Source organism: Glycine max, chromosome 7 (genome assembly GCF_000004515.6).
Source record: "Glycine max cultivar Williams 82 chromosome 7, Glycine_max_v4.0, whole genome shotgun sequence".
In the NCBI taxonomy this organism is placed as follows: domain Eukaryota; kingdom Viridiplantae; phylum Streptophyta; class Magnoliopsida; order Fabales; family Fabaceae; genus Glycine; species Glycine max.
Window position 1 is genome coordinate 3366631 of NC_038243.2, and position 23966 is coordinate 3390596.

Sequence of the window (23966 nt, forward strand, 5' to 3'; positions counted from 1 at the left end):
TTAAAAAAAAAGAAATAAATTTGAGAAATAAATAGATAAATTTAAAAATAAAAATAAAGATTTATATTAGCTTGTATAAGTTTGAGAAGTAATAAAATGAAAATTACTAAATAACCAAGGGCGGATTTGCACACATAAATGACATGATATAATCAAAGCAAGAAACTCATCATTTATGTTGTGAAGTCCTATTTTGACAGTTTTTTTTGTTTTACCGTGGAATGTCTAATTGTCTTAAGGTTCTCTCTATAGTTGTAAACCTTAGAAGTGTCAATATAAGACAAACTAATCTATTAATGAATTAATAAACTTTGTTTACTTTCTCATTTCTATTAGGTCAACTCGTTATTATAATATCTTGATAAGGGACGGACCTACGTTGTTGAAATCAGAAGCAATTGCATCCACAATTTTTATTTTTTTTAATATAATATAAATGTATAATTATTATTTGTAATATAGTAAAAAAGTGAATTCATAATATAAATATTACTTCCACAAATTCATATATAAAAATATTGTTCTACAACTTAAAATTTATGTTGAGATATTCATATGTGAAGAAATTATATATATATATATATATATATATATATATATATATATATATATTAGTTGTAAATTGTAATATCACATGCTATGATGAGCAGCCTTTCTTACGAAATCACGAGAATAACATCTCTTTACTACTTACTGGGCCTAACCTACTAATAATATCATTAAATGTCGAATGACAAGTAACTACTGCCAAGGTTTTACGATGCTCAAAAAATAAATTTCATACTTTGCCATTAAAATTTCATGATGAAATAAGTGACTATATTTTAACAATTTATTTTAGAGTTTATTAACATATATCTACTCTATTTACATGCTACTCTTGTGAATAGGTACATCTACTTATTCGATCTTTTAGAAAGATTATTTAAAAAATATATAATTAAAATTTCTTATATTTTATCTAAAGTGTAAATTGTTAACAATATACATTTTCTAAAAAAAATGGATGCACATTAACAAATTCAAAGTAAAACACCGTAGAATAAGTAAAAATTAAATCATTAGATCATATTTAATTAAAACCCTTTTACATGCTATGAATAATGTTATTTTTTGTTGTATCTATTCATACGGCTACTGCTTTCTAAAGAGTCTCTTTCTCTTATATTTGAAAAAAAAAAATCAGAAAATCTTCCCAACCAAAATGCAGGTATATTTCACAATTTGGAAAAAAATTCTAATTGTTAAATAAAACAAGGACATGAAAAATTAAGTTTACAAATTTTAATACAAAAAATACCCACTTAAATATATTTACATCATTTATAATTTGATATTTAAAAACCTGAAATCATGTTTGTATAATAGTAACGAGAGTCCTAAATTCGATGTCAGATCAGCCACAAAGAAATATGATAGGGGACCACCCTATACGTGATTAATTTAGTCGCATTGCTTTCATTTTCCTTCTAACACCAGAAACAATGTACCTTACACAAAGAGAACTTCACTTCACAACCCTAACAAAACAATAATGGCTCCACTTAAATGCAAATGTTTCCACTTTCGACTAATCAATCCCTTAAATTTGCGATATCACTTAGGATTCTTTTCACACCAAGTAAGTTGAATAAATATTATTACATGTCAAAACTCCACCCACGAAAAACTTTTCGGGCCTGTGATCCATTGACTTCTAATTAGAAAATAAAAGACAATTTTCTTTTTGATTAAAAAAGGAGTATTATTTTTTCCTCGACAAAATAATTAAGAATATATATTGAAAAAGTGTATAAGGAATGCCCGTGGAATTACAAACAGAAGCTGAAAGTGCAGTGCCCTAAAACCCATTGCTATTGATAATGGTTAGTTAATATTTGTGCGAACGTATTACAAATATTTAATAACCACCGAAACAGGAACTGAACCTATGGAAAGTACAAAAGATGATTACACATGACATTCAATTAAAGTGATTAATTAAGTGCCTCTATTTAAATATTAGTGACTATTTAAAACAAATAACTATATGGGAAAACTAAATAAATTTTCCCCAATAGTACATTTTAAGTAGGGGTGGGTAAGTGGGTTGGTTCGTTCCGCGTAAGGCCCGCTCACATTATTGACAGCAGATTGGGTCAGTCCATCTCGCATTCTTATATGGACCTAATAAATTGATCCGTCTCCGTCCTGCAGACCCCGCGTGTCAAACTGACCTAATTTTAAAAGAATTTCAATTTCAATACAAATGCAACATAATCAAATTAAGTTCAACACAAATGCAAATAAAATATCAACCATTAATCAATTGCATCAATAAAATAAATAATGTCTTAACAAAAGAAAATTCAAGCAATAAATCTAAAATATGAAACTTAAACATCTCTAACAACAAATAATTTCATATTTGAAGTAGTTTGAGCCTTCTCCATCTTCACATCTTCATATTCTTTTCCTAAAACTCAAAGCGATAATAAATATTCGAATCAACTCAAGTTAAGTGATTAAAAGACAACAATTATTAAACATTATTTACCTTGCTCATCAAATCTTAGTAACCAATTTTTAATACATATAAGGCTTGCACATTGTCACCAAAAAGCCTAGTTCGATATTTGTCAAGCACCCGCGAACCAATACTAAATGTCGATTTGGAAACCATAGTTGTAATTTAGATGCTCAAAATATCATAAGACAACAATGAAAGATCTGGATTAAACGAGATTCTTAAGGTGTTGTAGTTTGTGAGATTCTCAAACCATAGATTAAGTGGACTTATGGGCAACCCGCGGACCCCGTGGGTCAAACTCGCACAGTCCGTTGATTAAGCGGGACGGGCCTTAAAATAATACATGATCATGAACTATTTAAAAAAATTGGTCCACTACCCGTGTGGACCGCAGATCCTGCATACCAGTGCATGGACCTGAACCTATTTATCCACCCCTAATTGTAAGTTTAATCAAATTTTTAAGTAAAAATATATCAAAAGTAACTAAAAATTATTTCTGTGATCCACATTTAAGTTATGTGTATGAATTTAAAAACATTAATTATAAAATTTTCACTAAAAAATAATCATCAATAAAATTGGTGAATATATTAGAAAGAATTTGTTTAAACTAAAAAAAACTTTAAAATAGTCATTTTTTAAAAATATTTTTAAATAAACAAATAATATTTACTTTTTCAAAAAAAAACTTCTTATTTTAAATAAAAATAATTTAAATAACACATCATAAAAATAAACATCTACTTATTTTATTAAAAAAACATTTGCATATTGTAACCGAAGTACTTCATTTAATTACTAGGGCCTTCAAGGCATACAGTACCCAAAGTACTTCATTTAATTACTAGGGCCTTCAATCACCAATTAATAGTATATAGTATACAGCACGGTCAACAAAATTTACTGGTGATCCTTAGCTTATCTTTTAATAAAAGTTTAGCATATGATTATGCTTGGCTTCTTGTGACTGACCATAACAAAAGCTGAGGACAAGTGGGACCATCGATTAAATAATTTCTTGACTATATGGCTATTTAAATAGTAAATTATTCAAATATAATATACTAAGAAAAAGAAGAGGACTCTGACTCTAGTGAACATCCTCTAAAAGAAGCAAATTAGAGATTCTCATTAATTTTTTATTATGTATTTATCCTTCAAATTCTTTGTTTCAATTTCGAGCACGACGCACGTGGTAGGCATTTCATTTTCATGTTTGTTAATGCGACATGGCTTCAGTATGAGCTTTAAACCTGCATAGCAGTCGTTAAGAAATCAGAATATATCAATCAAAAAATATTGTTGGGTGGTATTTAAAAAAATTATATTTAACTGTAGTACGTATCATTTTCATTTTTAAAATAATCATTATTAATAATAAATCGATTGTACATCCTTATAATATTTTGTCTTATTTTATTTGTAATGACAGCAGTAGTTACCTAGCAAAATTATTTTGTTGATAATTTTAATTATATGTTATTTTATATAAAAGTATTTAATCAATTAATCTGGATATACACACTTACGTCATTTTCCTTCCCAGTCACTTTTGTCAATTTTTGTCGTTAGTGGTTCGCTTGGTTGTAGTAAACAACTATTCCTTTAAAAGAACGAAATTGGTTTAAACTCTCATGTTGCCATCTAGTAAAATTTTAAAAACCTTTATAATTTAATATTTTTTAAAAATATGAAATAATTATCAGACTTTGTTTTTAAACATTACCATTTTAGATATTTTGAGTAAGGGGCATTTAAAGTAAACATGTTTTAAGTATAAAAGTATATGCTTATATTTTCTAATAACTAAAAATTATGTTATTGAATCACAAATATTTAATAAAATTATCTATAAAAATAGTTAGAAAATAAAAATTACATAAATAAACATAAAATTTTACCATAAATAAAAAATTTAAAAAAATTCTAATTCAAGAACAAAAAGAAAAAAAATATATAACAGCTAAAATTATCATTAAAAAAATATTACTTCAAGTGATATTTCAAAAAATATTAAAAAATCTTAATTTATTCGATAGTCAAATAAAATTTTTAGTTAATAAAAAAACTAAAAATTTACTTAAATAAATTACCAAACACACTCTTTCAAATTTCAAGATATTAATTCAATAGCAAAGTTAAGTCATATGCTAAACTTCTTCGCCCTAAAATAAATTTGATTAAAATTTAATATTTCCTTTTTATAATTGGTAAACCACGTATTAATTCAATCAAACAAGAAGTTAAATTTATGAATTTAATTTATATAAACTGTAAGCGAAAAATCGTTTTACATATACATATAATAAAATTTAATTATTTTACTATGTTATCTGATTCATTTATTATGTGATAACAAAGTGATTTCCTTTTAGATTTCTTTGTTTTAGTAATCAAATGAACTTTATGACGAAATTTAAACTACTCATTAGCTCAGCATCTTATCTTATTCAAAAAAAATAAAGCGTCTGTCACTAACGTGGCACACTGCTATGGCAACTAACCCTTATATTATTGATGATTATTTTTTTTATGTATATGACTAATTTTACTATTATTAATTATTAATATTAGTATTGTGATAAATAAGAAAATAAAATTGGTCAGGGTCCAGTGCGTGTCACACGAGTGGGGTACGATACGAGATAGAGTTACCTCTTCTTCTTCCTCTTCATTCTTTTCCTTTTTATTCTTCTTCTTTAGCTGTTTCTCAAAACCCTCATCATCACGTTCACGTTCCCGTTCCTTTTAATGCCTTTTCGTACACCATAACCTTCTCTCATCCAAAACTTCCAATCTCTCTCTCTCTCTCTTTCTCTAATATCTTTCACAACTTGCCGGAAAATTCTCGCCGGCGGCGGCGATGGCCGACTATTTCTCCGGCTCCGTCGAATTCGGACTCAACCTCTCGAAGCGAATATACTACGGTAAAGGATCGGCTCCGTCGCCGGCGCCGGCGATGTCGCGGTCCCTGTCGAAGTCGCCGGAGGGATACCTCCCGACGGCGCCGATGTGCTACGCGGTGATATCGGATCCGGAGAAGGTGGAGAATCCGGACATTCGGAGCTACCAGCCGTATGTGCTCGGTCAGTGCGAGCCTCCGGCGCTGATACCGCTGGAGCTTCACGGCGTCGCCATGGAAGTTGAGTGTTCTTTGGACACGGCGTTCGTAACGGTCACCGGAAAGTGGCGCGTGCATTGCGTGACCGCAAGTAGTACGTGTGACTGCCAGGTTGCCATACCTATAGGTGAAGAGGTAAATAAATGCTCAACTGTAGTATGAATTCCAATTATCATGCATATTTTAATTTTCTTAATTTTAAGCTTTTTTTAGTTATTTAAATACAAAATAAGCTGATCGAAATATACTTTATATAATTCTTTTGAGTTTATATGTTGCCAACTAATAATCGTCAATATAAATTTTAAGATAATCATCATAAAAATTTATAAATTTACAATATATAATTATTTATCATTTATAATTAAATGATAGAGTAAAAACTCTGTATATTATCATTATATATACTATTTTCTATTCACCAAAAAAAAAAATGTATTCTTGGTTTCATTTTGATGAAAAAAAGTAAAAAAAAAAATGGCGGTAAAAGGGATACGCGTATGTATCTGAATGCATATAAAGAGTAAAAAAGAAGGTTGTGTGTAATTGTGCATGTGTTTAGATTATTTAAAGAGAGTTGTTAAGGCCTAAACTGGTTATTTGTTGGAAAGTAATAGCGGGTTTGAAATTAATGATAAAGACTATGTTGAGGAAAGATTTTTTTATTTTTAAACCTTTAAACGTCGGTCTCCAAAAAAGTAAAAGCATTTGTATGTTCATGGCCCAAACAAAAAAGTGAAAACAAGGGAATAATACGAGAGAAGTGTTTGGTTTGTTTTTAGCCTTTTTTTAGTTATTATATTTTCATTAATAATTATAAAGTAATTTTACTTTTTATTTATTGTTTTGAAAAAATCTGCGAGAGAAGTAAATGCGTTCGTTATTTTCTTCACAAAAATTTGAAAGTTACTAATTTAATGTGATTTTTTTCTCCTGTAATACATTTTCAGTAGGTAACAATTGAAAAATATCAATTTGATTTAATTTTGTGAAGGAGATTGTGAAAATAATATTTTATTTCATAATATTAATAAAATATAAAAATAAATTGTTTTAAATTATTAATAAATATACAAATTTAATTTCATGCACTGACATGTTTAAGCTTTTATATTGTTATCAAATCATATATATATATATATATATATATATATTAATTATGAAATATAATAAATTTATTAATTTTTTATAATAATTACCCTAAATGTTATGCTGATAATAAATTCTCATTAGTTGACAATATAAAAACTTTCACACTAGCAATCCGTGATAACTAGACTTTCTCTCTCTCTCTCTCTCTCTCTCTCTCTCTCTATATATATATATATATATATATATATATATATATAAGCTTAAAGTAAAAAATAACAAATCAAACACCCAAGAAATAAAATAAAAAATAGTAATATCTTTGTAATAATAAAAAATAAAAGTAGAAAAGAAAAAGACTCGGATAGTTGAACGCCTAAATGGTGTTATAAATTAGTTTATAAGCCATGTTGTTGTTTTTTAATAAAGCCATGTTGTTGTTTTTTAATAAAGCCATGTTTTTTTTTCTCACGATGACTAAAAGAGGAAAATATCCCAATCATTGGATTATGCATGCATGTTAAAAACATTCAAACATAAAAGATTAAAAGTCATTTAGCTACGTAGAAAAAAAAGAGTCATTTAGCACAATTTGTTGAGCTAGATTCTGTTGAGCTAGATTCGTGAATGTTGTAACTTTGTGGTACTATTAGAGATAAAAAAAATTGATCTTTTTGAGTGATCATATGTTTTAAATAACTTCTTATTTAGATTGAATCTCTTATGTTACATTCATATAATATTGGGCTAACAGTATCATCTTTCCCTCACAATGATGTTAACTATGTTAACATCCCTCTTGATTGGAAAATTATACGTACTTTCCTATCTTTCTTTATATATATATATATATATATATATATATATATATATATATATATATTATTTTACACGTTGAGACATGTTTTTAGAAAGCTACACATAAATTCCTAATTTTAGGATACGAACCATGCACATAGTATTTTTTAAAATTAATAAAATAAGGAAAATGCAAGGAAGTTAGGTAAAATGTTTATAGTTAATAAAAATGTAATTAACATTATTTTTTTAAAAAAATTATTTTAAGGAATATCAATATAACTATCCGTATAATATTTTACATTATTTAATACTTGGTGTGAAACAAAATAGAATACTTTTTGTTTAGTGAAAACATATTTTTCTACATGTTTACCTCTAAAAAAACCATTAACCTTATCATGTATGAGAGTTTGTAATTGGATTATTATGTGAAAGACTTTTACCCTTTTGGTGTATGTATTATTTATTTATTTTGCAATGGATAATTTTCTATAAAAGATGTTTTAAGCTGAAAATAGTTTTCAGGAAAATGTTTTTACCAATGAAAAGATATTTATTTGTCAAGTTATTTTGGTAAGATCAAAAGGAAGTGAAGTTTTCAAGAGAATACGTGATGTATCCACTATCCTGGTAAGTTTTAGACTATGGTTCTTTGTAACAAAGCCAAAGGTTACTAAGGACTTGTTTCAATACACTTTTAAAAACAGTTTTTAGTTTTCAAAAAATAAAAGATACAAAAAACTTTATTTGCATTTTTGGTAAGTGTTTCTTTGCTTATCATAATAAGAGGCGCTGGTGAGTATACACTTCTCTGAAGAATTACAGAACAAAAAGGCAAAATTTTAAAGAATAATGCTTGGCAATGCACATGTTTACTCCATAAACAATAGGATATTATGCATAAGATCAATTTGGTAAGGATAGATGAGGATGGAGAAAATTCATTTTGTGTTTTGCTTAGTTGACATTCATTCTGACTAGCAATTTCCACATGATTGAGAAGAGGATTGATTGTATGGATGGATCAGACTTAAAATGGAGTTTTTACAAACTAGAAGTGCTTTTGAAGCATGTCCCACCATTTCTAGTGGATGATACTGCACTCAGCTCTACAGCTCATTCTTGTTATCTGGAGTAGTGAAGCAGAGAGGAAGGTTGCTAGTACTCATGATTTACGTCAAAGATGATTAATTGTTAATTAATTATAATTATAATTAGCAGACATCATTTGTTTAGACAACATGAATATGTGTTGCGTGACTTGTGTCCACTCTGCCATCCTAACAATCTGTTGAAGTTGGGTTTTCAGTGTTGAGAATGTAATCATCAAGATGCACTTGTGTTTATTAAGTTGCATTTCTTAGTCGGTCTTGTTACATCATTAATATTGTCATGATGATGGACAACCTAGAATGTTTTGTTATTAGTTTATGTCACGATGCTCGATGAAATTGCATGCCAATTTTTTCTGTAACTTCATATGCAGTTTGTTTCATGAGTTCTCAAGTTATTATGATGTGGCTAACAGGGTTCACTTCTAGGTCTAGAGGTTGATGGTTCTGGAAGATCTTATCATACTGAATTGATCTCTCTGAAAGATGAAAAGGATAAGAATAAAGTGGCCAAAGCTAAAGACGGATACTTTTTGAAAAGCCATATATACACCGTTAAGATTCCACAGGTTATTATTACATAGCAAAACATAACTTCATTGTTAATACTTGATAGTTATTAATGTGCACATCCTATTTATTAGAGAAATTATTTTTGTCTTGCAGTTTAGGGGAGGCTCCGTCTTCTCAATTAAGATCAGATGGTCACAGAAAATATTATTTCATGATGGCCAGTTATCTCTCTGTGTCCCTTTCAGCTTTCCCTCATACGTCAACCCTGCTGGAAGAAATATTTCTAAGAAAGAGAAGATATTTTTGAAAGTTAATTCCGGTGCTACAACGGAAGTGTTATGCAAAACCACCAGCCATCCTTTTAAGGTAAAATCTATTGCGCTATTACAAAGTTCAGTTTGGCCTCCATTAGACTTGAACTAAACATTATCTTTACGACTTTCCAGGAACTACTGCGCCAAGCTGGCAAATTAAATTTATCATATGAAGCAGAAGTGCTAACATGGTCAAGTACAGACTTAAGTTTTTCGTACTCTGTAAGACCTAGAAGCATAGAGTTCTACTAAAATTATTTTTAATTCAATTTCATACAAGCAACAAGGAGTGGATTCTGAAGTCTGAACCATAGACATTCAGAATCAGACCGAGTATTATCTGTGCCATAATAAAATTTTATTAACTTAATGATCTGGCGCTTTTACGCAGGTTTCTTCAAATGACATATTTGGAGCTGTTCTCTTGCAATCTCCATTCCTGCGTGATTTTGACGAAAGAGAGATATTTTGCTTGTATCTTTACCCGGGAAACAGCCCGGATAGAAAGGTTTGTTGCAATATTATGATATGCCAATTTTTTCTAAAAATTACTTGTGATTGCTTTAACACGGAATAGCTAGATCAGGTTGTATGTATACATGCTACATGAATGCATCAAATGGTTATCTTGCACATTGCACGTGAGCTTTCTTTATTTCTCTTCCTCATATATGAACAAATAAGACGGATCTGCCTGTTCTTTGCTAAAGTTTTAACTGAGCAAGAATAATTTCATCTAGAAGTAATTAGAAACATATTGCACTTGGAAAATTGCCAAGGAACAAAACTAGTTCAAAAGAAGATAGAAATATTATATAGTTAGCATTGCACAGGTGTATGCCTGTTTCGAATCTTCAATCATGCCGCCTTTACTTTTCAAGCGCATTTATAATGGAGGATTCTGTCGCTTGATAGGTTTTTAAAAAGGATGTGGTGTTTGTAGTAGATATAAGCGCAAGTATGAAGGGAACTCCTCTTGATAACACAAAGAATTCCCTACTGACATCACTCTCTCAACTAAATGCACAAGATACATTTAACATTATAGCTTTCAATGGGGCGGTCTACTTATTTTCATCATCAATGGAAAGAGCTACAGAGGAAGCAATTTTAAATGCTACCACGTGGGTTGACACCAATTTTATTGCTAATGGTGACACTAATATCATGCTTCCCTTAACACAGGTAATTGTTATTTGTTGAAATTTTCAATGTGATGCGCAAAATATTGTTCTCTTTTTTCATGGCTTGTTAATTAAGACTTTTCTGCTATTTTTGTTTTCTCAATTCAATTGCACTAATGAAAGTATTATTACGTCTAAAGAGGAGATGTAAAGCCTAAGGCCACTATTTTGTTATCTTATTAGCTCTTTGATTTTATTATTTATACATCAAATTTGTTGGAGTGACAAGTGATAGTGAATAAGTCTTGCATTGAACAGGAATAAGTTGAGTAATATATAAGTGGGAATGACTCATATCTAACATTGTTAGATTTTGGATTGGATGCAGTGTTAAATTCACTCGTGTTATTTGTATGAGACAAAAATGAGCTCATTCTTATTTACTTTGTATTCTCCCATTTGTCTTGGAGTCTACCTGGCTTTTTTATGGGTAAAGTCTACAACCTTATCTTTAGTACATTGCACTTTGAGTCTTTGGGAGTTTTCTAGGATTAACAATATCACATGCCTTATCTGACTTCAGGACTTGGTATCGGTGTTTGATTTGCTTGTAATGTTAAACGTAAAGATAAGAAGGTAGATTTGTTGCTGGTATGATATACTTACCTTTTAATGACAGCACATTCTATGCGGTGTTTAATAACTTGTATCCCGTGCAAAACTTTTGGATGCTGAATCCTAAATATGTACATATTGTGATACGAGTTTTTTTTATTTAATATTCTGCTCTATCTTAGGCAATGAAGCTACTTGAGAAATCAACTGATTCGGTTCCTCTTATTTTTCTCGTTACCGATGGGGCTGTTGAGGATGAGAGAGATATATGCAATTTTGTGAAAAGCTATGTCTCAAGTGGGCAATCGTTTCGAACACCTCGCATATATACTTTTGGCATAGGCAAGAATTCTAGCTTCCTCTTCTATTTATACTCTTCAGAAAATAGTTTCCGGGATATTATTAATTGGCAATGTTCGTTTGACACTTCAACCTTTGATAAGAGTTTTACTTCAGCTAATGTTTTAAGTCGCCAAAAATGTGTTTTTGTGTGTGTGAAAGCTAAAAATATTTTGAAACTTAATTTAGGCATGTTTTAAACCGAAGAAACGAATGTTTTGACATGCTTCTTAAATTGTCAAGACGAGAGTGTTACAAAATAGTTTCCACTTTGTTCAAGAATAAAGTAAATCAAGAGTGTACGTACCCATATTGACAAGGTCTTGGGTTTGACTCTACCGGTGGACTTTCATCCACCGGTCATCTATAAGTACCATTAGTGTTTGGCAAAGCCCTGAGCTTGGAATGGGTTTACCTCCCATCCACCCAAACTTTTTCTAACAAAAACTTTTTTTTTTATCCTTTAAGGAATTGTGTATTTGTCAATTAGCAATTATTGGGCTTGTGACTATTATGATGTTGTCAGTCTGAATATAGAAGCTTCTATTTATCAATACTTCATATTGGCATACTATTCAACATATATTTATTTATTATTAGTCTCTTTATTTGTTGCAACACTTTTATTTTTTAGTAATATTTCTGTTTCGTAATTTGAAAATTTCAGGTTTATATTGTAATCACTACTTCCTGCAAATGCTAGCACAAATTGGGAGGGGCCACTATGATTCTGCTCATGATTTAGGTCAGTTTCTTTCCTTGCCCAGTCAACCTAAGATCACAACTTGAAGTTAGCGCAAATTTGAGGCTTAATTTTTTTTTTAAAAAAAATGTTTCATAATATGATTCTGCTCCATCGTACATATTTGAAGTTTTATTAATCTATCTATCTTTTTTTTTTTTTTTTTTATCTATCTTGTCTTAGATTCAATTGACTTTAGAATGCAAAGACTATTCAGTTCAGCTTCATCAGTTATGGTAGCTGATATAACAATCAAAAGTTTAGAAGGTCTTGATTCACTTGAGGTACGTATCCAAGAACGTTTTATCCTTAATTATAACTGAAAAAGCGCTCTAATGATATATCATATATAGCTTACTTAAAGATCATATTTACATGTTACATTACATCTTTTTTATGTTTAAACTATATTCTGATTGTTGCAGTTATTCCCAACTCATATACAAGACATATCATTTGAAAGTCCCTTGATCTTATCAGGAAGATACAGTGGAACTTTTCCTGAATTAGTTAAAGTCACTGGTACTTTGGCAGATATGACTAACTTCGTAGTAGACCTTAAAGTGAAAAGAGAAAAGGATATGCAGCTCAGTAATGTAATATCTCACTCCTAAGACTTACCACGTATTCATCATACCTGGTTGTGATTTATCCCATCTTAGCAAATGGGAACTGAATATTACCATGCAACTCAACTCATATGCATAGCTCCTCCTACATAGTATTATATCACCATAAATATTCAATGCTGTGCTGCTGTTACGTTGGCTTCACTATCTACTTCCATTGCTCACACAACACTTTACTTTGGTTGGGTAGGCAGTCGATGCATTAAGTGGATGGTCTTTTAGTCATTCTTTCACAAACCTATGTCGCATCTACATCTTTGCTTCAATTCTTAAACCCTTGAGACATTTATAAGTCAAAAGACTCAACATATACTGGTTCTGTATTATAGGTTTCTTCCTTGGACATGTGGTATCTATATCTCATATCATTGCGAATAAAATTTTTTCTAGTCACAGAATCATTTGAAATGCAAATCCTTTGAATAGGGTGATTGCTGAATGCACACTCGGCTATATGATTTGATATAAATTTTGGAATTCTCTGCAGGTCCTTTCAAAGAGACATATAGATCAGGTCACTGCTCAAGCCTGGTTGTTAAAAAGTAAAGAGCTGGAGGAGAAGGTTTGTCTATTATGCATTTTTGTGCATATTGAATTTCCTCTTGAAAGAGAAAAAGAAACTAAAAAAAGGTGAAAATGGAATATTTAAGGAGACCAGTTTACATTAAGACAGAAAGAGTTGAAGGAAAACGGGGCTGGAGAGTGCTGGACTGAAAAATGTTGTTTTGGAGAAAACGTGTCTGCTATCTAAGTGTGATATATTGTTAATGTTAAAATAAAAATTTGATCCTTGATGTCATTTTTTCTTTTGGATCCTACATGAAAATATTCTATATTTTAGTTCCAAGATTTGAAAATGTTTACGAATTGATCCATATTTATTGCTGAAGTTATAACAGTATTAGGTTTTGCTAAGTTGACAAACTTTTGTCCTATATGATAACTTAAGAACCAACACAATTAAGAGTTTGTCAACTCAGCAAAATCTAGCACTATTATAACTTTGATTATTGGTAAGGATCAATTCCATAACATTTTTTAATGTAGGAACCGAAATGTAAACTTTATTGTAGGAACCTAATTGGAAAATGTGTGAAGTATAAGAACCAATTTTTTATTTTAACCTATTATTAAATAGAAGTCTTTGCTCTACTTTTAAAATCAGCAAATAAGCTGGGATAAATATGGATTTTCACTTTAATCTAGTTTTATTTTCATATTCTTTCAATTGTTTATGGTATATTTTGTGTTTTGCTGCACCACTCATCTATAACCAAATGCCAAACTGCTCTCTAATAGGTCACTAAAATGAGCATTCAAAATAAAGTCCCGTCAGAGTATACCTGCATGAACATTGTTCTTGTACAGAGTGATGAAGGGAAGAAGGCACCTGAACAATTTCTGTTGCAAAAGGTAGACCTTTGTCTTGGATTTAAGAAAAATAAGGGCAAATTTTACCTTCATCTACTTCGAAAATTATCTGAATAGTTCTATTTTCCCTTTGCACAACCTGTCTGAATACCTATGTTCCTACAAAACAGGCGTACAACAAACTTAGCTTCCAGAAGTTGGAACTCAACAACCAGAACTTATTCCTTGGAGGGTTGAATCTTGGATTTGGTGACTTGAAAGCAACTGCTGAGAACTTGCCACCAGCTATAAAAGAAGCAAAACCACCTGAAGGACTACTGGGGAAGGCTGCTTCCAATTGTTGTGGTCGATTGGCTGATACCTGTTGTGGCATGTGTCTGTTGCAGACTTGCACTTTTGTGAATGACCAGTGCACCATCGTTTGCACTCAGATATGTGCAGCCCTGGCCTGTTTTGAGTTAATCAAATGCTGTGTTGAGCTCTGTGACTGTGATTGCTTGCAGTGAAATAAAGTTGTATGTTTGAGTTAAACATAGAAAAACTGTATGATGATACAAATTGTTAACAATGTATATATTATTGTATAAGCTCTTAGTGCTATGATGCTTACAGCTTATACTTGCTTATATTGCCTCTGTTCCTCGTCTAAAATAGGAGAAATGGAGAAAATAATTTGATCAAAATTGATTTTACTATTTTATTTCCCGATGCCCTTGTGTTTTCTTTTCATTTTACTTGTAAAGCCGGAATTGCTTCTTCAAAGCAGGCTCGAGGGCCACTGTTTCGGAATTATTTCAGACTAGACATAAAAGGATCATCCTAGGCCGATAACTAAATCAAAATTCACTTACGGCATGAAATCATCATAACGTTAGAACCATCGTTACCGCTCAACTAAAAGCATTGGACCTCTAATGCGAATAACACGATTCAATACAAAGAGACATTCTTAACTTATTTTCTCTACTCTCTCTTCTCAGAATCACATACCTTTTGTATCTTGTGACAATATCCATAACAAAGAGCAATTGTATAAATCTTACTGTTGTTACCTAATCTGCGAAGCAAAATCTATTACATTTCAAAGGGAAGGAAATTAGTAAAGATCACTGTAGACAACAAAACACTCTTTCCAAATATTTAATAGAATTGCAAAGAATGAAATGTGTTTTAGTGTTAGATAAAGAAGAGTTTAAATAAAAACATTTAAGGAACTTGAATATATTTATCAGAAATAATGTTTAATTATAAAACAAGATATAATCCATTAAAAAATTATAATTTTAATGAAGCTATCATGAATTTATGATTATAATTTTTTTTAATAATCTTAAATAGCTAAAAATTATTTTATCCCATGTATTATAATGCAATTCGAAATCCATATGTATCTGATACGATAGAAAAACATTTTCACATGCAACAAAGACTAAAAATAAAAAGAAATTTCCCATGATGTATTGGTTTTGACTTTTGGTCCGAGGCAAGTCTTTTTTTTTTTTTTTTTTTTTTTTTTTTCTATTTTCGCTCTAGAGTCGGAGGGAAGTCTTTGTTCTTCACTTCTCCAGTTGCGGCTGCTACTTACTTCCACTTCATAAAATAACACGCACTGTACGAGGTATCTAACTCTGTCTGAACGCTCACAAATCTAGCATGTTTTATTGGTGCCATTCAGAATCAGAATAAGATAAATAACAAATGAAAAAAAAAACAACTCTTGCTTACCACATTTGAGTTTGAGCAAGGATGGATGATGGAATTCAAAACAATTATTAAGCAGCATGGAAAACTCCTTATTCTCCCCTTTAGTTTTCTCACTCTTTTATAGATTATAGTTCTTGTGATTGTTGTTGCCTTGTTGGTTCAGTGGGTTTCAAATATTTTGGATTGAGTAATCAGTGAACTTAGTTAATTAGTTAAGAAATATAACATTAGGATTTCCTTAAATTGCAAATGGAGGGGGGGATTTTCTGCCCCTGGTCTAATTATAAACATAAGATTTTTATGTAAAATATCTTTTGTTTCCATGTCTATAAATTTAATCTTTTTGGTAACTGAATGTGGGAAAGGAATAACTAAGCAACTTTTGGTTTCTTGGTTCGTGTAAAATTGTAAATTTATAATTCTGAATTTCTTTTTTCACCTTCTCCCTGGTTTGCATTAACTGATAGCTTTTAGAAATTTGTCTAATAATGTTTGTTGCATTGCACGCATCAGATCAAGGCCTTGTTTATATAAACTTCTCCATGAGTATTTATAGGAAAGGAAAATAGGAAATGAATATCCATAAGCTAAAATCAACTTATCTACCTTAGCTTTTGGAAAAGTTAAATGAAAAAAGAGCTTCTATAAAAGATAAATGCATAGGTTGATTTTAGTTTATGCAGAAGGCACAATTCATTTTACCTTTTTTATTTTCTTCTCCTGTGAGTGCTTATGGAGAAGTTAATCCAAACAGAGCCTAATAACACTCGAGTAGGAATTATTACAGCAATGGTAATTGATCTTGATGATGGACAGTTATGCATGTTTTGCATATATCAAATTATTGATGTTTCATATGTTCATTGCACGAGCTAACTGTTTCCAGATTTAGAGGTTGTCTCTCTCTCTCTCTCTCTCTCTCTCTCTCTCTCTCTCTATATATATATATATATATATATATATATACACATACATCTCTGTGTATGTAATTTCAGATTGATGTTCTTAAAAGTGGACAGATAATGAAAAATAATGATAACTAAATCCACCTTGTGATTTTTTCAAAAGTTGCAGTTCTTCTACCCATGGAAGTTTGGAAACGGAGAAAACTTTAGCGATTATAAAACCAGACGGATTGCTTGGTAACTACACAGATGATATCAAGAGAACAATTGTAGAATATGGTTTCAGAATTTAAAAGGAAAAAGATGGTTCAACTTGATGAGGCCACTGTGAAATTTTTTTATGCTGAGCACTCTTCAAAAAGCTTCTTTTCAAGCCTTATAAAATACATGACAAGGTATGATGTACCCCTTTCCCATGCAATGATTGCCTTGATGTATGATGATGGTATATAATGTTTCCTTGCTGTTATGTCCACCTCATTATATTGATGTTTGTTGTATTGCTTAATTGCAAGACCCACTTTTACTCAGTTTTATTTTCTTGGTAATGGTAAATTTTTTTCAATTTTGGGGCTCAATGATATTTATTTCATTATTTTCCTTTTATCACTATAATTTTTATTCATTCAATACAGCGTTACTTGCAGTTGGTCAAGATGGAGGCCAAATTCAGTTAAGTTTCATTATTATATAGCTGACTTTTTAACTTATGCATGTCAGAAAAATTGAAGTTGCTGCAAATAGGATGGACGACATTAAGGGGAAATGGTACTATGCAATACAGGATTACCCTAAGTGATGATTCCTTTTAAATGGATTAAGAACACATGCTGTAAAGCATAATCTATAACTAATTAACTACAAATCACATGGAGAAGTTGGGAAATTGTACCTATCCTTTTTCTTGTTTTAAGTCAGTATAGAAGAAACTCGAGGGTTTTTTCTCCTTGCTGTGTACTTGATTGAGGAAATTCTCCTTTACACTACTGTGGCCGTTAATGGTTTATCACTGTGATTTCTGCTTACCACTGATCATTTTAATCATATTTGACATTAACTTTTCTTTCTGCATGCTTTCTAATCTTTTATTATCCTAAATCTACTCTTCTGCTTCTTCAAAATGATTATCAGTGGACCAGTGTTAGTTATGGTCTTGGAGAAGGATAATGCTATTGCTGATTGGCGTGCTTTAATGGGCCCTACTGATGCAAGCAAGGCTAAGATTACTCACCCTCACAGGTCTTACAATGTTACTAATTGCATTACATTACACTTGTGAACATTATAACTTGTTCACAACTTCTGTAGAATTGAACCCCTAGACTCTGTCATTGTGGGTGGCCAAATTTATTTTGATGTTCATGACATCTGTTAATTTGCTCTATAGTGAACTAGTTACTATATTGTGCAGTATCAGAGCAAAATCTGGATTGGATGTGGAAAAGAATTGTGTTCATGGTTCAGACTCTCCCAAGTCTGCGCAAAGAGAGATACCATTTTTCTTCAAAGAGCTCTCTGCAGGTCAATAATTTTCCTTCTACTTCTAAGCAAAAATAAACAAAGTATTCACTCTTTAGTCTTTAGGCACTAGCTTTGTATATAATCAGATGCATTTTTGCAATATACATCAATTGACTCCTAGATTCCACATGGACAAACAGGGAATATAGAATTCTTCTTAGGGTGAAAGGAATTACTTATCAATTCAAATGCTGGATGCATGAAGATAAATTTCCTTTATGGATAGTGATAGAATAAGGGGAAGATAGTTGTCTTTTCAAAAGAAAATGGAAGAAAGGGCATCGGCATCTTGACATACCCATCAACTTGCTAGTATAAACATCTTTCTTAAAACTTAGCAACTAAGCAAGATGGTTCTGTTCCAAAATCCAATGATCATATTCATAACCTCTTTATTCATTCCCTCAAAATGCATGATAATTGCTGCAAAGCTCTTTACTTTTGCCTCTCCAAATCTTTTGACAGATGTGATTGCAGAGCATGATGAATTGTAGCTGCTACAAGTTTGAAGCACAAACACAACTTTATTTGTATTTTTTGTGAGGGTCGCTACAGTTAATTGTAGCATGATGAATTATACAAGGGAAATGCTTGTTTATTGGAGAGAAAAAAATTGTATGAAATGGCACCAAAATTATCTATTCAACTTTTTGTCCGATCACTTTATATATTTTCAATACTACACTCATGTTCTTCTTAATTTTTCAACCGCCTTTGCTTTCGTGTTGAAAACATTACTATTCTTTCTTTCACTGTGATACTTTTAGATATGACTTAAATATTCCTTAACTTTATGTCTATTTAAATGGTTTATATATTTTGACAGCTTATAATAAGTTTTTAGTTTTTACATTTTTATCATAAGCTTTGTACACGATAGATGTATTATTTTATTTATCAAACATTTTTAATATATAAATTATATCTTATATTATAGTGAATAATTTAAATTGTCATATATTATTTTTAAGCATTAGCAATTTAAAAAATATTGAAATTTAATTTAGAGATAAAGATAAAAAAAATTATAAACTAAAAGAAATAGTTAGTTAAAGAAAATAAGACATACAAATGAAGATAAAATAATTGAAGTTTGAGACGAGTGAGAGAATTTTTTTAGCTAATTTGCAGGAGTACTGGAATAGTGCGTAAAAATACATGTTTGTATTTTTGTAAGTGATAAAATATAATGATATGTGCTTATTTATTTAATAAAATTTGTAGAATTGCTAGATTAATTGGAGGTATAAGGTTCTTAAATTATAAAAAATAAATAAGTGATGTGTATAATGTAACCCATTTAAGAAGTGAGTTGTTAGGCATGTGGAAGCTCGCTCTGAGGGATTAACAGTTCACATAAGACTATTAAAGATGATATCATGGTGGTAGAGACTAAATTGATAACATTTTCATGTATAAAAATCAATTTATAAAAAAACAAATTAAGAATGTGTTAAAATATGTATTAAGCCTAACAAAATATATATATGAGAGATCCTGAAGTAAATACATATGAGAGAATGTTGATTGCCAAACAAGGTCCTAATTCAAGGGCAGGTATGGAGGATCATATGTTTTCGAGAAGAAAGCTTACAAGGGGTCACAATTTGATTACTTTGATGCTCACAATTCGCGGATATGTGCTTGTATGTTGCAAGATAACGAATAAACATTTGCTTACTGTTTGAAAATTATGTATGAAAGTTATTTACATAGTCAAACTATGATGATCACTACTTGCCTGGTGGATACATGTCCACGACTTCAACAGTTGAACCCATCACTTTTTTTTTTTCTTTGCATAGGGAAAGCTGCATGGGTTTCCAGAATTGGCAAGCCCTCTTGTAGGTCACTCTACTTTGGTATCCATTGCCACATCCCATGCATCTAGTAGATTCAATACCCACGTGGCCCTCCTTCTAGTGGGGGCTACTTCTTTAGGTTAATTTAAACTAAAGTTGTATCTTGGTGTAAGTGATTTTTAATTTATATGCTTGGTTAAGGTGATTCTTTTAAGCGTTTGTCCCTTCCATGCATCTCGAGGAATATATTCTACATTCTACACAAGTTATTTTAACTCAATAATGTTATGACGTAGTCGGTGACATACAACTTGTTTTAAATTAAATGATAGTATTGTATATAGACACTAATGCAGATATTTGTCAGTAAAATTTTGAGGTGATCGACATTGTTTGTGGAACGGTTAATATATTTATATTATTAAAGAATTATAATTCAACAACTTTACACATTAATATTTCCGAATTAAGAAAATTTTGTATACAATATAATGAAATGTACGTACGTGTTGGATAAAACCATATTGAATAAAAGAAGAAAAGTACATAATCGCCAGCAAAAGCATGATTATATATATATATATATATATAGACACACACACCCTTATTTTCTTTCCCTTGAACTTATTCTACCAAATAGCTAGCAATGAGCTACTTTAACAAATACTAGTACATTGTATACGATGAAATTTAAATGATTTGAACGGACAACTTTAATGATATTCCTAGGAGCAATATGTAATAATTTTGGAGCTAATCTAACCAAACTGCATTGAGGCTGGGCAGAGATACACGTGCTTTAGTACGGGGTTTGTGGTTAGGGATGCCATGCACATTTTTGCATATAGGTTTTGTAAGAGTTGTGCTCACCAATCAGAAAGGTTTAGATTAACTAAAACCCCTTGGCATTTGTACCGTAGCTATTTTATTATGGTATATATCCTGCAATGTAATACCAACAGCACAGATAATTTAACCGAGGAAAATGTTTTTATGCTTCATTTGATTATCATGGGTTGGTTAATTAATACACTTAATTGCTATATAGCAGTATAGTTTATTTTTTTTAGTTTTTTCTCAACAGAATAAATTTGTTGAAGCATGGTCATGGGGTCATGCCAGAGTACCGCAGGTGACGGAACGTTTCCCCCATAATGAAATAAGATCTTATCAAATAATGAAATAACTAAGAAAAATCGCATATTCTTATTTCCCTTTATTTCTGTTATTTTATTCACTAATCAATGATAGCTTGTTGGAGTCTACAATCTAACCAGTTTAAAGGTTAGCCTAGTCTAGCCTATTTAAGAAAAAGCCTATGTCCAAACTTTTTTAGCAGTGTTTTTAATTAAGTAGGTCAAGTTGCATGTGCTTTTAGGAAAATATATTAGAATAATTTTTTAATAAAATACTAATATATAATACTACATAAGAAATATTTATTTCTTAATTATAAGAGACATGAACTCATTTTATTTAGTATGTAAAAATCATGAAATGTAATAAATTTTATTAATTCTCGTAAAGTTAAAAAAAACATTAATTTTAGTGACAAATTAATTTACACGTAATTTTTATTCGTTACTAAAATTTTGCTAACGCTAATATTAGTGAAGAAAATTGCATTTTTCACTAATAAATTATTTTCTCTTAGCGGGTTGTGAGGTTTTTTATTTTATCTTTTTTTTTCTTGAACTTTAGAAACGATACATATCTGAAAACAAAAATCTTTCAAGAATCCAAAATTAAAAAGAAAATTAAAACCAACAGTTAAATTGCCTTAAACCTATGTATAAAAAACTGCCTTAAACATAACAATAAATGTACAAAGTTTTACTAATAATTAAAAAGTTAATAATATTCTTAATTAGTTTTACTAATAATTATAAAGTTAATAATATTCTTAATTAGTTATATCACCATTTTTTTACTAGCTATTTCATAAAGCCATTGAAATACTTGAACAAATAACTATAAAAGATTAACAGAAAACAAATTAACACATGTTTAGCAATATAGTGTGACGTATATTAATTACGCAATACAATAATTGAATGAAATTTACTTGTAATATGAATCCCAATCTCACTTAACAGCAATAGAAAATTTTAACTGCTGCATGGAAACTGTTTGTTAATGTTTACAAACACTTCTTTAGCTGGGAGTATTTAGTTTGAGAAAAAGGGACAAAATAAAATAATTATTGAAAGAGAATGATAAGAGGAAAGAGAAAGTACAATTAGTCAACACTGGTCCCTTTCGTACACGCGTTGATCCGACAGAAGCTGATGGGAATAGCGCTATTTCTGTGCATGTCCTTCCTAATCCTTTTCTAACCTAGAATTAAGTCAAAACAAATAGGATTTTCAAATGCTTAATAATAACCTTAAAATTTTAATGTTAGTAATAAGCTATTTTCTAGTATTTTTTATTTCTATGAAATATTAGTTAAAAAAATTTAAAATGCATATATAATTATGTAAGTGCGTATCCATTGCTCTAAAAATAAATGAAAAACAATTCGTGTTGTGTGTGCTGTTATGAGGACACTGTCAAGTGCCAGTCTTATCAAGAGTTTAGGATATTTTCACTCTGTCGTTAATAATATTTGACAATTTTGCTGTCAAGTTCAACAAAAGGTTTTTTTTTTGGAGTAATTGAAGTTAAAACATATTTATGAGTGTGTTAATTTGATGGAAAAATGAAGAGATTTTTTTATAAAAAAAGTACGGTGAAAAATCGTTGTAAATTAATATTACTTACATATAAAATTAGACAAGTTATTATGAGCGTGTTAATTTGGATAACTAGTCAAAACTCAGTTTCACATTATTTATGAGTTTGGATGATTTTTAAGATTCCAAAATATATTTTGTAATAAGTAAAATAGATTTTGGATATAAGACATGTGGAATTGATTCTATCAAAATTTTCTGTTAAATTCTTTCACAATTAATTGTTACAAACACACTATGATACAAGATTTTGCGGAAACATAAGAAGAGGAACAGAGTTTTTAAGTAAAGAACCATAAAAAAAAAAAAAAAGAGAGAGAGAAAAACAGGAGCAAAAGGTGCAGATATGTAGATACATCAAACTATAGAAGGAAGCAGTGTTCAAGCTAATATGGACAAGGTGCCATTATACTGTGATTGTCTGAAGGAATATATTATAGCACTTTTTACATATGTCACAGGTCATATCTTTGGAACAATCGATGTTGTACATTACTTCCAAGTTCCAACCTTGTAATTTTAGTAGTGCATTCAATGTGCTAAGCCTAAAAGCTCTAGGCTCTAGCACAAGTTGATTGGGGCAGGTGAAATCCAGGAATTGGTCTGGTAAGTGTGAGACATTTCCATGCAAGTGTTGGTGGTCTTCCTCATTCTCTGAGTTGTTTTTCTCGGCTGCCCATACCTCGTTTGCACTAAGATTAAATCAATTGTCCATGTGTGCCACAGGATCCTACACTTAATTTCATCAACAAAACTACAATAGTCTTTTTCCTTTTGTTTTTTTTCCTGACTAATCACAAAGCACAATAGTGAATTGCTAAGGAAAATAGTTCCTTTTATACACACTCTTTGAACAAGATTAGCCTTTCAAGTTCCAAGACACATGCCCTTTGCATATCAAGTTAGCAAAATAACTATTAGGGGAAAATATCAGATTTAGGCACAAATGTTACCATATTAATGGTTGCTAGTACATTTGTGATATGCAACTAGATCGACATGGCCAAGACTATGTGC

General features: G+C 30.4%; 2 protein-coding genes across 4 annotated transcripts; both read left to right on the plus strand.

Moving 5' to 3' along the window:
• Positions 1 to 5118: 5118 nt before the first annotated feature.
• On the plus strand, positions 5119 to 14908 carry LOC100807956 (uncharacterized). Of its 2 annotated transcripts, XM_003528528.4 has the most exons (13): positions 5119 to 5768; positions 9052 to 9204; positions 9302 to 9514; positions 9595 to 9684; positions 9854 to 9970; positions 10378 to 10647; positions 11384 to 11543; positions 12208 to 12285; positions 12466 to 12566; positions 12708 to 12878; positions 13399 to 13473; positions 14211 to 14324; positions 14453 to 14908. In XM_003528528.4, the coding sequence occupies exons 1-13, from the start codon at positions 5376 to 5378 to the stop codon at positions 14786 to 14788; spliced, it is 2271 nt and encodes a 756-aa protein (XP_003528576.1). In that variant the 5' UTR covers positions 5119 to 5375; the 3' UTR covers positions 14789 to 14908. The 2 variants fall into 2 exon arrangements, with proteins under 2 accessions (XP_003528576.1, XP_006583165.1); XM_006583102.4 differs by lacking the exon at positions 12708 to 12878.
• An 887-nt stretch (positions 14909 to 15795) lies between these two features.
• LOC100807618 (probable nucleoside diphosphate kinase 5) lies at positions 15796 to 19068 on the plus strand. 2 transcript variants are annotated; one of them, XM_041017254.1, is made up of 5 exons: positions 15796 to 15900; positions 17061 to 17286; positions 18023 to 18130; positions 18303 to 18412; positions 18878 to 19068. In XM_041017254.1, exons 2-5 carry the CDS (start codon positions 17168 to 17170, stop codon positions 18904 to 18906), a joined length of 366 nt encoding a protein of 121 aa, XP_040873188.1. In that variant the 5' UTR covers positions 15796 to 15900; positions 17061 to 17167; the 3' UTR covers positions 18907 to 19068. The 2 variants fall into 2 exon arrangements, with proteins under 2 accessions (XP_040873188.1, XP_006583166.2); XM_006583103.4 differs by having other exon boundaries at positions 15800 to 15900; positions 17055 to 17286.
• The last annotated feature ends 4898 nt before the right edge of the window (positions 19069 to 23966 follow it).